This window comes from Barbus barbus, assembly GCF_936440315.1.
Source record: "Barbus barbus genome assembly, chromosome: 14".
In the NCBI taxonomy this organism is placed as follows: Eukaryota; Metazoa; Chordata; class Actinopteri; order Cypriniformes; family Cyprinidae; genus Barbus; species Barbus barbus.
Window position 1 is genome coordinate 8,858,407 of NC_136742.1, and position 18,956 is coordinate 8,877,362.

At 37.1% G+C, this 18,956-nt stretch overlaps 1 protein-coding gene across 1 annotated transcript; it reads left to right on the forward strand.

The window, feature by feature from the left end:
• Positions 1-311: 311 nt before the first annotated feature.
• LOC306879834 (potassium channel subfamily K member 10-like) lies at positions 312-18,545 on the forward strand. Its single transcript, XM_079433038.1, has 7 exons — positions 312-735; positions 2,875-3,257; positions 8,857-8,974; positions 10,142-10,302; positions 13,912-14,104; positions 14,980-15,122; positions 15,830-18,545. Exons 1-7 carry the CDS (start codon positions 681-683, stop codon positions 16,484-16,486), a joined length of 1,710 nt encoding a protein of 569 aa, XP_079289164.1. The 5' UTR covers positions 312-680; the 3' UTR covers positions 16,487-18,545.
• The last annotated feature ends 411 nt before the right edge of the window (positions 18,546-18,956 follow it).

The following is an 18,956-nucleotide window of genomic DNA, read 5'->3' on the forward strand; positions in this document are numbered from 1 at the left end:
TCGAAAAGGCATTTGTTCTCAATAAAAATGAAGGACATAACCAAGAAGTTGAAACTAAAGTATCAGGTAGGGTTAGGGTTGGTCTAGAGAGGGCTTTATTGTCCCAATAATGTGACATCCATTTAATAATTGGAATTAAAATTATAATTTGCACTCTATCCATTATCGTTTGCGCTTAGTGTAAATAGTCTCTATCGCTATTTACACTTAGTGCAAATAGCCACTGCTTTAAAAATAAGCACTAAGAAAAAAAAAATAAAAAGAAACAGTTAATCTTGTTGGATAAATGTTAACCCCGCTTGCCATATACTGCGGCTGTTGAGAATAGCCTTCTGGATGGTCCATTCGCGAAGCGCTTAGACGATGTCCCCAACAGCGCGAGGACTTCTGCTGCACCTTCACTGTTTACTTCACACACAAAGGGGCTCTGACGCGTGGAAAATGGTGAAACTGGCAAAAGGCGGAGTGATCTGGAACTCTTAAGTGCCATGAAGAGACAGAAGCAGATTCCATCCCAGTCTAGCAGCACATCTATCGCTCCACACGCCTGAAGATGAAGATGATCTCATGCTTGCGCCCGTTTACCTCCCTGTCTCGTTTAAAAACAATGTCTTCAAGCAAATTCGCTGCATGATTCGCTTTTTTTTTTTACCATATCATGAATTAAATTGCAATCCAAAATGAAATTTCCAACGGAAAACCCAAGGAAACCAGGGAACTGGAACCCTCCACCAGGTAGGTACATTTCATTTCCAAAACGCATTTCCAGTGGCATACATGCGTTATTGCTCATTCTGCATCTTTGGCAGAAGTTATTATCAGCATAATGAAGCATACATGCGCACTGGCAGCCAGCTGTCATGTAGAGTGATTTAAGAACCCAACTAATCCAATAAAAAACACTTAACCAAGATGCGCAAAATGATGATGGGGAACCAAAGGGTGAGGTAGTTGACTGTGATCAGTTAGTGGTGCAATACCAAATGTTTAACGTCTCTGTTCATTCTAATAGCCTAAAGGATCTCATTGTGTCAGTCTCAGTTTTTCAGTGGACACCTTCATTAAGATTCACAACCGCGCTTTTCAATCACAACATCCCTTGATGCTTAAGAGGTGTTCCTCACAAATCATAATCACGACTTTACCAAGAGACCTTTATGGTTCATGTCTGCAATAGTTTTGCAGGGTGGGAGAGGAAGAAGTCATAAAGACGTCTATATAAGCAATTAAAAGCTACATTTTCTAGAAATCTTCAACAGAAGTGCATAACGCATACAAGTCTGCGAGTACTATGCAGAGACACGAGAGATGCATAATGAAACGTGGGAGACACGCGCATTACCTAATCTTACTATGTACAGGCAAATCACACAAATGCACGATACTGGCGTTTATATATTTAAACGCGTTGCAGATAACGTCTTACGAGATAACAAACATACTTTTTTGACTTTCCAGAAAATTGCGAATTATTATTATTTTATTTTTTTTTAGTTTGGGATCAGGTTATTATTGTTTTATTATTATGATTTTTTTTTAACATAACTTTGACCACAACAGCTCCTTTATACAACGCGACTACAGTTTAAGTCACTTTTGTCCAACTGTATTTTAATCTAAATTCAAATTAATAAGTCAAATTAAAAATCATAATGTTCACCTAATTATTTGCTCTGAATTTTAAGTTAACAAAAAATTATATATATATATATATATATATATATATATATATATATATATATAAATAATCTTAAAGTATGGTCAAGATGGCTTGTAAACAACCGATCGAATTGTCACAGTAAATTATTGCGGTCATGCTGCAGGGATAGTGTCCACATAAACAGCTGTGCAATACTACATCATATTGCAGGTGAAGGGGTTGCCTGACTACAAGAAAGTTATTTGGGGCTCAGTCTTTATGTGCTTTCTGTGATTAATGCATTCTTTGGTTTATTGATTATAGGGTCATTTTAATTTATGTACAGTACCACCTCCACAAGATGATTTTTATAGAATATGCATATTGGTTAGTAATGTTCTTATGCTTTTATGTGTTTATGAACAAAGTCAGGCGGTTTGAAACAGTGTAGCTTATCGTTGCTCCACCCTGATACTGCTGCTTTCTACAGTAATGGGTTTTCAGAAAGCCAAGAGAAGTGTGTGTGCAGGCATGTGTGCGTATATGTGTGGATATGCAGCAATGATCAGAGGCTTTGGGACCATTACATGTGAAACACCACCCTTTGCCACCTGGAGTGTTTACATTAATTGAAAATGTTCATGTTTACAAAGAAAGTAAAATGAGCACAGGAGCAAACACTAAACTCAAAAAGCAAATTACTTTGATTGTTGCTTTGAATAAGCTTTTTGCAGTGGATTAATAACAACATATATCAGTGGTTTGCAAGACAAAAATGCATTGATGGTCTATTCTGATAGGATAGTGGACAGCAGGGAAAAATAAAATGCAAAATAATAAAATGCAAATTATTGCATTTAGTGTAGCGAGTCTCAGGTTTATCAGCTCTTTTAAAAGAGGAGAAAATGCACGTCTTTTTGACGTCAGGGCTGTGGGTTCAAACTTTACAGTACTGTCGCAAATTCATCTGTCAGTTGCTAGAAGCCAAGCAAATAAGAATCCATCATGAAGAGGTTGCATTTCATGCTCTCATCCTCGAAAACTATGACCGAAACTATGCAAGGTAAAATAAAACGACATAGACTACATTAAAATGATTATGTTTATTTTTTTTATATAATTTAAGATTTTACAAACATTTTTGTTTTGTTTTGTACAAGTTTGACTTGATTTTTTATATAAAATCCTGAAGCAAATCCAGTGTTGTAAACATATATTGTCTCTTTTTTCAACAGTGCCAGTGCAGACCAACCTGGTGCCGCCGAAGAAGGTCCAATCAGGGATGTTGCAATCCAGCTTGGTGCAGGCCAGTGTGGCCACCATGCAGAACCCCATGGGTTGCTCTTTACCTCGCCTTTCTGTCTCCCGGCCCACTAGTATGGTGGCCAGCATGGAAGCAGTGGGGGACGGCTCAGCCCTCCTCACGGTAATGAAATGGAAGACCGTCCTTGCCGTGTTTGTGGTGGTGGTTGCATACCTGGTCGCCGGCGGTCTGGTGTTCAGAGCCCTGGAGCAACCCTTTGAGAGCAACCAAAAGGACACCATCACTTTGAAGAAAGCCGCCTTCCTGGAGAAACATACCTGCGTGACACGAGATGAGCTGGAAGAGCTCATCAAGGTAAAACTGTTGGTCGTCTGTAGTAGAGCTTGGCTAGTGTCCCTTGTGGGATCTCAGATCTAGTGTAACAATATAGCTTCATCGATCTGTCTGACATGTGAGCTTCACTCATGCAATAGACCAGGGCAAAGCGGTTGGACAATTCTAAATGGAGCAAGTGACGAAAATAAATGTAACGATATCGGAGGAGACTGTCATAGCAGACTTATGACAGCAAGCCGTTTGGTGTAGCGTTGAATTATTTGATGGATAGTGGCCATGATGGCAGTAATCAATCTGTTTTGCAGTGTTGAAGCTATGTGCAAAGTCCATTCTCGTCTTTAATAGTTCCCATTTACAGAGGCTACTTTAACACGACTTTTCAGAAATGTTCTCAGCAATAAAATGGCAGAGATTTATGGAGGAAACACTGCAAACCCTGCAACCTTTCAATCTCTGAAACCTGACTAATATATTTTTGTCAGGTCTGTTATGTGATGTGTAGCACTGTGACAAAAATGACTTTTCATTCCTGCAGAGTTAATTTATTGTAGACTTACGGTTGAGTTTCCCCCTCTCAGTCAAGGGTTCAAAGTTTTGCTGATGAGCATAAATCTATTTGCACCTGCTGGTAGATTATGTAATTACACCCTGTTGGCTGCAATGAGCGACATTCTCCATTTATCATCTTTTAAAGAAATAGCCATGTATTCTTTTAAAGCAGTATACAAGTATAAAGTGCAAATATATAATTTTTTTTTTTTATACAAGTCATGTTCATTTCCAATTTCTTTGTATACATTTCATGTTTACTTTCTCATACACTCCATGCAGACCCATGTTTATATCAGTTTTTATTTTAAGAAATTCTTGTCGATATGATCTGTTTGTAGCCTGGTTTACAAGGGTCAGGTTCTACTCAAGCTTGACAGATGCAGTTTATCTGTCTTGCACTGCGTCACCCTCTTTTTCACTAGTTCTGGGGTTTTCAGGGACCAGTGCTCACAGCTCCTCATAAAACAGGGAAAGTGGCGCCCAAGTGCAGAGACCTTCCAGAAATTGACTCTGGTTCTGTTCCAATAGCAAATGAGCTGCCTACTGCAAAGGCATTTTTAAAGGATGCATTCTTCCAGGTAAAATCTAAAGCATAGCATGTATCTTTTGTGGAATATGCAATAATGTTGAGGAAGATGACAGATGAGGTGAGAGAAAAAAATATTATATGCTTAGAATTCAATCAATGATAAAGTGTTTTGTTAAAATAGCTGTGCTGTGAAATGTCCATTTAGAGACATTGGTTGTTGTATGTATCATGGCAGTTCAGAAATGAAATTTTCTGATTGCGCTAAAAGGTTTACACTCTATTGCATTTGAAAATAGCCTTTCACCTACACTAAACCCTGCAAAAGCAAACATGATATAAAAAGGCATTTGCTGAAGTAACCATGTCATTTTAGCTTTGCTTCTTTAAGCCTTTTAAGTCTTTAAGCTATTTTATCACAAATCGTGTTTCATGGGACTCATAATCGCAAGTGCAATGCTGTACCAGGTGGGCTATCAAGCAAGTTTACTACGTCAGAAAAGCCATACATATGGAGCTGATTATGTAATGCAAATGTGAAAATGAATTAGTGTATATATGTTTTTTCGTAATCACAATTTCTGTGAAAGGGATTTAAAAAAAAAAAACTGCCAAAAATGTTTATTTCAGGTGGAAGCTGCTGTGAGTCTTCCTGGTAAATTTACATATGCAAACTTACGATATGCAAATCTTAGGGAGTTAGCATAAGGATTGCACGAAAAAAAAAATAAAACTGTCACAATCACATTATCTGATTTACTGGAATCCATTAACAAGTCCTGAGAGTTTTACACAATGCAGATCAAATTAGACACTGACAGATTCTCAGCTTCCAGAAAATCGTTCATATGGATCAAGCAGCTGACTATTCTGTCAGTTTCATTATTTACTCAACGGGTCACTACACCAACAGAGGAAGACCATTTATTGAAGTACACATTCTTAACCTAATTGTGTTGAGCAGTCAATATTTTTATGCAGTTCTGGTGTTTGTTATTGTGATTTTCGGTTGCACAAGATGTCCTTGAGAGATGAAGCCAAGTTAAAGATCCAGTAGCTTCTTTGATAGATGAGTGGTGATAATCATCCAGCTCCGCAGATAAAGAACAATCAAGTCTTAAAAGCATCTGCTGGGGAATCTTGATTCCTTTTGCGCTAATGGGGCTCCATCAGGAGTATGGGCAGAGGAAACGTGAAGCTCGCCCATCGCAATGCTCCCTGGAATGACTGAGGTGGGGAGGTTAAAAACCATAATTGAATCAATAACCTGATGCTCTAATTTAATCTAGAATCAGCAGCATTTGAGAGATTTGTAACAAAGCACCATTTCAGAATAGCTCAGCCTCACCGACTCCAGTAGAGCCTGAGAGAGGCGGATATGACAGCTGCTTCCTGTCAGCTTCTGCTGTTGAATGATGTTTGATTTGGGAGTTGTGGAACAAAGAAAACGGAAAACAGATCTGCAGCGGGAAACGCAACTTGTGGTTTTGCTGATTAGAAATACTGCAAAGCGTCGCTGATTCAGGCTAGTGGCGTGTGGATTAGCTGCATGTAAGCTGTTGCTTTCGCTCTGCTAAGGCTGTGAGCTGTGCATATGTACTGCAGTCTGGCAGTGATGTAACTGGAGGTGAAGAATTTGAAGAAATGCCAAAGCACTTCTTTGAGCTGTAGACCAGACAGAGCATGTGCACTAATGCTTGCACATTGACTATCAAAAGGTGTTTTCAGCTAAAATTGCCAGGAAATGTTCAATCATTAGAGTACTGTCTACAGCTCTAAGAATTGCTTTGGCATTTGCTCAGATTCTTCACCTCCAGTTACATCACTCTACCTGCCAGGAAATGGAAGAAAATATTTCATTACATTTGCCATTGTACTGTTATTTATCTTACTTACCGCACCTCTAACACCGGCTAAAGAAATATACTATAGATGTACAACAAATTATTACTATAGGGTTCTGGAATTATTTAATTAAATAATTTACTTTGTAATTAAAAACAATACAACATATTGCTACCATAAGATATTATTACTTGGGAATAAGTCTTTATATTTAGCCTTACAGTAGTCAGAACTGGAGAGTAAAGTAAGCCCAAATGTCTTGAAAATAATGATACAATGCCACTGATTTTAAAAGTCTACTAAGCTTTGTTAACTTTATGAAAGTATTTTTAATTAACAATAATATATTTTGTAGAATGTTTTGGGTATATTATACCATTTGTGAATGTCAAGATCAGGAGTCCAAGTCATATTTTACCACAATAAAAAAAAAAAAAATATATATATATATATATATATATATATATATATATATATATATAAAATGGTGATATAGTATATGACAAGTTAGCACACATCAGTTGAGCAGCTACAGTATGTGGTTTTTCGAAATCCATGCTTTCAGTATGTATTTCATTTAGAATCATAACACAGTGCAGTGGTGATTAGTGGAGACTGGGTTTCCTGATCAATCTCTCTGTGTTTGAGGCAGAATCTTATAGCTAGGAAAAATACATCTCTCATGACGCTCAGTATATACAGCTTCTATATTGTTTACCTCTGTCACAGTGACAGTTCTCATGATGGGATTGAAAGCTTTCAGAAGCTTTCATCTGAGCACCCGCTGTCTGCTGTGAAGACGCATTTATATTTCTTCGAAATCATCTTCTTACCACCTTAAAAGAGGTATAACGTCTCCCAGTATAGGGGACACAGACGCATATACAAGTCAACCAGACAAGCAGATGGAGTAAAATGCTATTCAGATCAGTTCAGAAAAGAAATTGAAGATGAGCTGCAGACATATGGAATGCAAATTTGTGCTTTCTAGCAGACTGTGTTGAGGTAAAACCATTTGCACTTAATGGTTGAGGACATCACATTATACGAGATAATTGAGCTCTTCAAAGAGCATCCACCCAAGGGACAGCAGTTTCCATTCTTGGATTGAGAAAGAATCTCAAACTGATTGATTGTTCAGATACAGATAATGTAAATGTGACTATTTCAGTTTTAATACACTCAAAAATTCAAAGATTGTAATAAGAAATCTGCTTTTCATAAGATATGATAAATTATTATAAATTTCATAATTTATTTTGTTCTTGATCAGAGTTGTTTTTTTTCCCCCAAATTTAATAAGCTTGCATTCTTTTCTCTTGCATGAGGTTTTGCTTTCATGGCTACACTTGGCTCAAACTTCGTATTATACATCCAGTCTAGACCGACAAACTCTGAATCTGCCCTTGTGTACCTGCCCTTCAGCTGCCCACACGCTCATTTCTCACACCTGAGCCGCTTCCTGTCGATCTCAGTATAGTACTTCCATCTGCTCTCGAGGCGTCCTGTTGGGCTGACCATTTGCCTTGACCATGACAAATTGTATATCAAAAACTACAGTTTGCTTTAAAAAAAGAGAGGATCTATTTATTGTTTGTTCTATTTGGAATGACTAGAATGTTTGACGCATCATGAGTCATCGTGCTTCAAAACATATAGCAGGATGTTTTATGTGCTGCTTGATACAAAGGTTCATTGGAAAAGGCTCTATGCATGTTTTTTAAAAACTCCAAAATGGTGCATATACAATTTCCAGTTGAAATGAGCACTGCAGTAAACTACACACACACACATACACACACACACACACACACACACACACAAAACAGACTTTGAACAACATTGTTATCACCTAAAAACCCTTTAACCATAGTGCATGATTAAGAAAGAAATATATTTTGTACCAGCTCCATACGTATGGCTATTCTGACATGGTAAACTTGCTCAGTAGCGCACCTGGTACAGCATTGCACTTGGGCTGTGGAGAGCTTGTGTTCGGTGAAGGTTTACTGTGGCGTTTAGTATAGGTGGTACATTATTAGAGCAGTGATCTGTAACCACATTCCTGGACCCCTGCAACACTGCACATTTCGCATGTCTCCTAAATCAAACACACCTGATTCAGGTCACATATTTCTAACTGATGATGCAATATGTACAACATCATAAACTTAATAAAATGTTGCCAGATTCATGTGTTTCAGATAAAATTGAACACATCTTTTGCGTCACTCACTGGACATTTCACTTGGAAATCAATCATCGCAACATGTGCAAGAAGCAAAGTAATGTCTTTTTGCAGAAATGTTGCCACAGGAAAGCTTTTCCAATAAGCCTGGATTGCTATATTATCATTATTTTTACATATTTATTATTATTTTTAATACTCTGTAAATATATATGTGGATTTATTATTTTTGATAGGTGATACACAGTGGATTTTGAAATTACACAAAAGACTAATTTAAATTGTTCAGCCCTTTCAAGTAAATCATTTCAAATTGCATTCACTGTCAGTATGGCTTTCAGAGTTTCAGTCCATTTTGATGTTGAAATTATTTGTTTATTTTGGCCTGATACCAATTTTGATTTTCATTACCACATTAAATGATCTGTCACTGGAATCGACTGTTAATCATATGGAAGATGTGCTTCTCATACAATGACCTTAACTCCAGTCTTATCTCTTCCCAGCACTCTGTAGATGCAGTGAACGCTGGCGTCAGTCCTATCGGAGACACATCATACAACTCCAGTCACTGGGACTTAGGGAGCTCCTTTTTCTTCGCTGGAACTGTAATAACAACAATAGGTAGCACCTACACAACCCTGGATATTATACATACACTTCTAGACTTCTTCACCCACATTAATATGCATAGTTCAAGCCATTTACAAGGAATTTGCTTGTGTCATACATTTATAGTCTTGGTTTCAGTCAATATGCCTTACCCCCAACACCACCAATCAATCATTTTCTCCTTCAGCCCCATTTATATTCCATGTGTGAAAGTGTGCCTGCTTCAGCTGTCAATCCAAATAAAACTACTGATGCTTATGGAGCGATTCATTGATTTTTAGAAACATTTTATAGTCTCAGCAAGGAAATAAGTTGGGGGGGTGAATAATCAAAACCGTAAATGGGAAAAAGTTGAAATGCTAACTCACAATTGCATTTGTATTTCACAATTTTGATTTATTGTACGTTAAAACACAAAAATACTTAAATTGCACGTTTATATCTTGAAATTCTATATTTTTCTTGGAATTGTAACAGAAAAAGTCAGAATTGTGAGATATAACTTTAAAATTGCAAGAGAAAACATAAAAACTTTGAGGTAAAAAGCCTTTTTATTTATTTTTCAAAATACAAGGCATTAATTCACTACTTGCAGTTATATGGCACATTCCATTGGAGGTTTGATGTAATGCATTTGAAGTCCATAAGCTGCCCGGTGTGTTACCTGCCAGGGCCTGTGATTGATTACTTAAAGAAGCTGTTGTGCAATACAGGTTAGTATCTAAATGCTGACAGGACTCTCAGTGACATTTCTCATTGGCTCTGCCATCCAGCTGGCAATGAACAAAGGCATAAACAAGATTAGTTTTTACACTTCAGTAGCCCAACCTTCGACCATGCACTCAGTAGACACATTTTGATCCATGGGGACTATAGTAGGTAATTTCCTGCGATTCCCTTTAAACCTACAGAGGATATGTGACTGGGTTGCATTGGAATTAACAGACTGATTTGAGTCTGAATTTATATATAGCAAAATTAGAAGACATTTATGACTCTTTCATTCGATTTTGTGTAGTCTGAATTGGCATTCAACTAAATATCCATGTAATTATCCAATAAAGTCCACTTACCATTATATGGCATTCTTTCATATGTCCCTTTGAATATACAGTACAGTGGTAAATTTGCTTTTCAGTTGCATCTTAATTTACATCATTACTCTCTTATGTTTTTAAGGTTATGGCAACATCTCTCCAAGCACAGAGGGTGGGAAGATTTTCTGCATCCTTTATGCAATTTTTGGCATCCCACTCTTTGGCTTTCTTCTGGCTGGTGTTGGTGATCAACTAGGGACTATTTTTGTGAAGAGCATTGCTAAAGTGGAGAAAATGTTCAGGGTAAGTGAACTGTGGAGCACAAAACTAGGGTTATTGAAAACAAGGCTGTGATGGATAGACGTACAATCTGTTAAATGGACTCTGTGGGAAGGTACGCATGTGAAGGCTGTAATACACTTCACAACTTCTACCCACTTTTGCCCCGATCTGCAGACTAGACAGGTTACGCTAGTTGCTGAAAATCTGATTTTGTGCAGTCCGAGTTGACAGACTTAGGCCCCTTTTACGCTAGTGCATTTTCCTTTTAAAACGCATAACTTTTGCTACGGTTACGCCTATTGTTTACACTACTCCGGCGTTTTCGACCCTCGAAAATGGAGACTTTTGAAAACGCTGCAGACCCCGTTTTAGTTTGAAAACTCTGGGATTGCATTTCAATGTAAACAGACCAAAACGGAGACCTTTGAAAATGATGGCGTGGCTGCCCACATTCTCTCTGCGTATTCTTGACGACCATGTAAACAATAACATCATGTTCATTGTTGTACCCTTAGATATGGGAATAGGGAATGATGGGCACAGACTCTGATATTTTTAGCTTCAGACTGTGATTCCATCCGGTTTGATATTTTGAGCTGATTTTAGAACACATTGTTTTCAACTTTTTGCATGGATGAATGATATTTTTTCACCACAAATAAACAGAGACATCACGTAATGTTCTGCGAATCTGCATTAAGACACAGTCATTATTCTTGATGGCGCAAAGGAACTCTAAATCATATGCTTTCTCTTTAATTAATTCTAGCAGTAATTGGAAACATAATTATTTTTTGATTTGTCATCTGGATTTTATTTTTTAATATTTATAATGTTATATTTGCTGTATGTAATTCTATATTTATTTAAGCATTTAATTCATCTTCTGAATAGGACCAAGATGTCAAGAACAATGTTATGATCCTAAAAAAAACATGTTTTGGTATTTTGAAATAAGCTAAATAAGTAGTGACCATAACAAAACAAGACATTGTAATATACTGCATCTTAGGGTTTAGGGCTTACATAGATAACACAATTATGGATAGATGTGGTATTTGTTTTAAAGAAAGATTTCACAAGCAAACTTTATAAAATACAGTTAGTAGTTTGTTGTGCTTTAAAGGGATACTCCACCCCAAAATGAAAATGTTATCATTAATCACTTACCCCCATGTCGTTCCAAACCGTAGAAGCTTTGTTCGTCTTCAGAACACAATTTAAGATATTTTGGATGAAAACTGGGAGGCTTTTGACTGTCCTATTCACTGCCAAGTAAATACCACTGTCCAGAAAAGTATGAAAGACATCGCCAAAATACTCCATCTGCCATCAGTGGTTCAACCGTAATGTTATGAAGCTACGAGAATACTTTTTGTACGCAAAGAAAACAAAAATAACAACATTATTCAACAATTCATCACCTCCTAGTCAGCGTAGCACCATTTTGGAGAGTATCCACTGGACGCAAACTGCGTACACTTCTGTGTCAGCCGCGCCACACGGATATGCTGTTTTCGTTCAAATACACGTAGAAGACGTATCCGTGAGGCACGTCATACTTTTCTGGGCCTTGACAGTGTTATTTACTCGGCAGTCAATGGAACAGTCAAAAGCCTCCTGGTTTTCATCCAAAATATCTCAAATTGTGTTCCGAAGATGAACGAAGCTTTTACGTTTGGAACAACATGGGGGTAAGTGATTACTGACAACATTTTCATTTTGGGGTGGAGTAACCCTTTAAATAGGACAGTAGATACCGTTCAAAATGAAGACGAATGTATTTAGATTCTTTATGTGTAACTTTTCTATTTTTAGTACATTTTTGTCAATATTGGTAACACATGCCTTTACCCACATTTCTGTAAAAAAAATACCTATGTTCTAGTTGAAATGAACACTAGAGGCAGTAAAACTCCGACTCTAGAGGCAGTAAAACTTTTATTCCTTTTCACACAAAGCCAGGGTTTCGATTAAGAAAAGCTAATTTTCGCACAATTTCATGCAGAATATTATGACTTTTTAACAAGCTGCAAGATTTGAAAACTGATACTTTTGAATGTTAACTTTACACTTACAGCTTCAAAGGCATACATTTTCTAATGCAATAGGTTTGCTCGGTAGCTCATGCGATATCAGCGGTACACTTGTGAAGTGAGGAGCTAAAATCAGTAGTTAAGGAAGTTAAAATAGCATGGATGCATCATTGAATGCGTTTTTTTTATATCACTTTTGCTTTCGTTAACCCTATCAGGTAGGTTGGGTTTGGTGTAGGGTGTATGTATGCTATTTTCCAACACGATAGAGCATTATCCTTTTAGCAACACTCCCCAGGCAATCTGAACCCCAGCAATATGTACCTGAAGCAATGCAGTAAAAATGCTGCAATACATGCATGTACCAATGTAATAAAAAACGCGGCCACAGAATATGAATATGTTTAGGGGACACTGCATATAGTACCACAGGTCATGCAGTGTTTCTTGGGGTCATATTTTTGTTTTTTAAAGAATGCATACTGTTATTCAGCAAGGATGCATTAAATTGATCAAAAGTGACCGTAAAGACATTTAACGCTACTAAAAATGAACTTTGTATTTATCAAATAATCCTTAATATATCAGGGTTTTCACAAAAATATTAAGCAGCTCAACTGTGTTTAATACTGATAATAATAAGAAATGTTTCTTGAGCAGCAAATAAGCATTTTAGAATGATTTCTGAAGGATCTTGTGACACTGAAGACTGCTGTAATGGCAGCTGAAAATAAACAGGAATAATATTTCACAATATTACTGTATTTTTGATCAAATAAATGCAGTCTTGTTAGCATAGGGTGACCATACGTGCCATTTTCCCGGACACATCCTGGCCAGGATTTCTATATTGCCTAAAATATCTAGGATTTGGCTTTGTTTGCATGTGCAGACCGATCGGTGTATAACATCGGTTCCGTATGTTTTCGAAACGCTCTCGAGGTATTTTGAATCAAAGCAATACAGAAATTCTGGCCAGGACGCGTCTACGAAAAATGCCACGTATGGTTACCCTATGTTAGCATTAAAATATTATAAAAAATCTTACCTACCCAAAACTTTTGAACGTTAATATATGCACCTGAAAAACACTACTGTGATGATTCCAAACAAACAAAACCAACAATGTATTTCAATGCTAAATGTTCCAATATTAAATGTTTACTATGGCAAATAATTTCAAGTAGGTTATCATATTAGACTATGCAAGGTCACTTCTTTTCCTGACGTCCTGGGAGGCATTAGTCAGGAAGATCGCAAGCTCTTGTTTGTGGTAGGTTAGTCAGACCCTGCACAGCAGAGATACAGGCCTAGTAAATAAACACAGAACTGAGGCTCTAGCATGCTGAGGCAGTGGCATCTGCAGTACGGGCTGAGATCACACCTCATTAGGGCTAATCAGTCTCATTCAGATCATCATTAGGCCCATCAGAGAGCTAATGAACACATGCCACCTTCACAAAGTCACGAAATGTCTTCTCATGCCACATGTAGCCGCTGCTGGCAATGAAGTCGTGCTGTTTGCGTGACTAAGAATGGCTCTTGTATGATCTTTCATGTTGATATTGCTTTTTGTCTATTTCACCCCCCCCAGCGCAAACACAATCAAATAAGCCAGACCAAGATTCGAGTGGCCTCTACATTGCTCTTCATCTTGGCTGGCTGCATTCTCTTCGTCACCATACCAGCCATCATCTTCAAGCACATTGAAGGATGGACTGGGCTGGAGGCGATTTATTTCGTGGTCATCACACTGACAACTGTTGGGATCGGAGATTATGTTGCAGGTACGGACAGAATCTAGTTTTAGATTTTAGAATTTAGAATTAATACGGAAAATCACTTCTGTGATGATTATATGTATTTATTAAAATAATGGCAGATTCTTTGTTATACTAAGGCCTATTTCAATATTTTGTTCACCTTTAACATCTCATATTTCATCTCATGCGTTCAATGATGGTATTTTATCTTTAGTAACTAAGTAACCTAATTTTTAAAAATAGCATAAAATAGCTTTTAAAGTAGAAATAATTTTCATGAAATAAACATTTTATTTGTATTTTATTTTCATTTTTAATTGTTTTCTTTCTTTCTTTGTATCTATCTATCTATCTGTTTATATATTGAACATTTTTGAAGGAGTTTAATATTTTAAGATTAAAAGTTTAGGTCTGAGACAAGTGTGAAACAAAATCTATACAGGTTATTTGGGGTATTAGCAAATGAGGAAGGTGACCTCTGTGACATAAATGAGTCAGAAGTTAAAGAAACATCCATATTCCATATATGATTTGATCATTTGACATTTAGTCTCTTGTGGATCCCTTTCGAGGTTCAATGGCTTTTGGTAGGCAAATCACAGAAGGGAAGAACTTAAGCAGTTGAATGGACTCCTTTATAGACTTTGTTTCCATTTAGTGCTTGAATATAACAAAGTCCATATAAAAGCTTTTCTTTATTTTTTTATTTTTTTATTTCTCTATTCACCATGAATTGTCAAGAAAAAAACTGAGCTATTCTGATTTCTGTTCTCAGGAAATAGCTTACATGAATTTGGCAGGAGGTTTTGATGAATGCCTCAAAAAGCATGTGGTTGTTTAGAAGACAATCAAATGCTCCTACCTCTGAAATGAAAGCATCATTTATACATCTCTTCCAGGAGGTAATAGAAGAATAGAGTACCGTAAATGGTACAGACCGCTGGTGTGGTTCTGGATACTGGTTGGACTGGCTTACTTTGCTGCAGTTCTGAGCATGATTGGAGACTGGCTCAGGGTGCTTTCTAAAAAGACAAAAATGGAGGTGAGACTTTTGTTGGATTATTCCAGCTAAACTTTAATACTTCTAAATATGATGCAATGGTCAATGACATGACACTATTTGATTAATTTACAAAAAAATACACCAAAAATGGCATTTATAAAACTAATAACTTTAACTTCTCTTATATGATGAACGTCTTTTTAATTTCTGTATTATCATTCATTTTGATATTTTTAGGAGCATACAAGCAAAATATCAGGGTGATACAACTTTCTTGATATTATAATGAAGACAAAAATTGTCTTTGTAACAACAACAATATTTTTTTTCTTTTAATCGCTTCTTTTAATATCTGGAAAAAAAAAATGTGTGGAGCATCTCATCAAAACATTAATGAACGTATATAGTTATTCATGATATTTGTAAAACAAACTTTTTACCTTAAAGATTTTTCTCCTTTTATGTTAATAGTTTTTGAGAATAATCATTAAGATGTGTACATTCAGTACACAGTATGTATGTTAAAGAAAATATTAGTTTTTACTTAATGGTTACACAACAGTTTTTCAAAAATGAATGAAACCAACATCAATACAAAGAATACATTCAAAGAATTTGGCACGTGTTTTTCCTTTTCTTTATCATAGACACTCGAAAACGTCATTGACCCATAAAATGTTCAAACACTTATTTGGAAGGACAATTTAAAGCTTACAGGTTTATTGACCATTGTCATCTTGTTGAAGGTGGGTGAAATTAAGGCTCACGCCGCCGAATGGAAGGCCAACGTCCGTGCAGAGCTCCGTGAGACCAGGCGCCGACTCAGTGTGGAAGTCCACGACAAACTGCAAAGGGCCGCCACTATTCGCAGCATGGAGCGCAGGCAGCTAGGTTTCGACCAGCGGGCCCATTCCCTGGACATGCTCTCCCCTGAACGTCGAGCTGCCTTCAACAGTCTGGACACCACCAATTACAAAACATCCTCCCAGGAGAGCATCGACACAAAGCTCAACAACCTGCGTCTACGACTTGAGCAGAATGAGCATCGGCGGAGCGACCCAAGCCAGGCATACTCTGAAGATAATATTTTCAACCGCCTTGGTTCAGTCACAAAATTAGCCAAACGGAACAAGAACAAAGAGTTGAGGAAAAACATCCCAGACGATGGTCGGAAAACCTTAGATTCCTTCACCTGTATTACTCCCACAATGGATGAGGAGAAGAAAGAGACAGAGGACGAGGAGCTTGAGAAAGAGGTCAACACCAGTCTGACCAACTTTCCTCTCTTTGTGGAGAGCCCCAATAAACAAAACGGATTCATGCCTCTACCGCCACAGACCAAAGAGGAAGAAAACGAGACAAAACTTGAAGACATAGAGTTTCATTTGCAGATGGAGCCTTAGAGGGAACCGTGTAGGAAAATAACATATGCCTAAAGTGCCTTGTTTAGCCCTTACCCTGAGCTGAGATGTAAGAATCTCAATTTCTGCTGTTCATTTAACTGTTCACTGTGTCCTGATAACTTGATAATGGAAATATGGCGACAGTAGCACTGGAAGACAACTGGTTCTCTTCTTCAGACCACTGAAAAATGCTTGTGTAAGTTGGAAAGAATCTCTCCAAACATCCTGGACAAAATCTGTAACAAGCTACATTGGCAGTTTGTTTGAAGTGTGACTGAAAGTGCTTCACTTTCAGTGTTATTTCTGCCAGACTGTACTTCAAGGTCATTTGTCAAGAAGCATAACTGCTTAAAAACAATGTCTGTCAAGATCCCCCACCCATTCAAAATGAAGAAACCCACCTTGAGACTTGAATCCCCCATGATCAAAGATGATGAAACTCTTTGAATATGAAGAAACCATGTTAAATTGGTGACACGTTGTATATTCACAGAGCTCTACTGTCCTGTAAAACAAGTTGAGTGCATCAATATGTGATCCAGATTTATGAAGTTAAACTATGAAATCTCAGGGCTTGTAGTCCTACTGTAATTGTTCAATTGTACGGTATGTTTGACATACAATTTGCTGTGCTCTCATTAAATATCTAAAGCTGTTGCTACACGGTACTGTTTTCATAGTTTAAAATTTTAGGACAATGGGACAAAAGAGAAGCCATAAGATAGAAATTCATGGTAAACGTCATGTAAGGTAGAATATCTAGTAGAGTTTAATCACAAACGACTAAACATATGTGTTTATTTCAATTAAAGGGACAGTTTACCCAAAAATAAAGCTCCAAAACTATATAACTTACTTTCGTCTGCAGAACACAAATGTTTAAAATGTTTTTTTGTCTATCCAATTGAAGTCAGTAAGATCTAAAACACATGTTGAAGGCATTTTCCATTTTTGGGTGTACTGTCCTTTTAAGCCATTGTCAAGTAAGCGATTTCTGAGAAACACAGTTGAAAGTGGATCGAATCTTGTAGCCAATCACCAGTAAGGGGCGTGTCCACTCATGATGGGGGAGGTGTCTGTTGCATAGCATGTTAGTGAATCTGGGGCTAAGCTCCATTTGGCTAGGGGCCTGTTGGTTTTGGTCATTTCAAATATCAAATTTTTTGCAGAAATCGCTTACTTTATTTAGTTGACTGATGGCACTGATTACACAACATTATAACATATTCACAATGTTATGTTGATTTATGAATGATCAGGGTAAAATCTTGACTAGATTGAAGTCTACTAGACATTCTGTATGTGAATGAAATACATACTGTATACTTATGTTTTAGCTTTTATGAAAGTATAGTCATTTAGGATTGACAGGGAAATGTTATTCTCTTTTTTGCAAGAATACCTTTGTTTGAAAATACCATTTTGCACTTTTTACAAGTTTCTGTCTTTAGTTTATGATTTTCGTCTCTTCTTTTCCAGAATGTTTCTGGACTAGACTTTTGACTCACCACTAAACAATGTTGTGCTAATCGCCTGGGAGTGTCTGACATATTTGTGTGTGTGATTGTATTGAAACCAAATACCGCTTTGTCTGATGTGATTGTTGTCTTGCTGACTGTATTAATGAAAACTCCCTGAGGCAGACACACGTATCGGTACCTCATTCCCACCAACTCGTAAACGCACACATACACATTTACAGCTGCAGCTAAATGCTTGTTGTTGAGCTAATGTTAATTACTCTTTTCATGTTTGCAATAGTCTAGAGCGAATGCAGCAACAGACTGAATATTTGTGATAAGAAAAAAGCTATGAAAATGTAAAACATTTTAAAGCATTCAAAACTATTTAAAAACACGGATCCCTAAAGCATGCTATTGTGCTAATATGCTATCATGCTATGGTATTGACTGTACCACAAACATGCTTCTTGAGACTTTGAAATGTACATGTTTGAGCTCTACTTTGGGCTGCACATGCTAGTAAATTGCTTTTCGCAGTATCTTGTGCAACCATTACATTCAATGTAGTGAGTGCCTTTTGGAAATAAACGCAGTTGAACAAAAAATGGTTTGTTTGCCGTTTTCTGTTTCCACTTAGTTGAAACCATTTTCAGAAATGACCTGCAGAGTCTTATCAATTATACAGTTTCCTTGCTCAAAGGTCAACTTGAAATGTAAGAATCCACAAAAACATCAACAACTGACAGAACACTCAACGAGCTATTTAAAAATCTTGAGGTAACGTTCACCTTCAAATGTGTTTCCAGGTGTAAGATCATCCTGCACTACAATTGCAAATATTATGCAACATTGATGGGCAAGAAATGCCTCTTAAAATAGGCCTGGAATGAAAATTAGCCAAACGGCATTTATCTAAATGCGCCATAACAGGTTAATGAAAAAATGTATTTATGTAAATATCTGATAGGCTAAATTGTTCGAAAGGCCCTTTAGTGCCGTCACCGCCA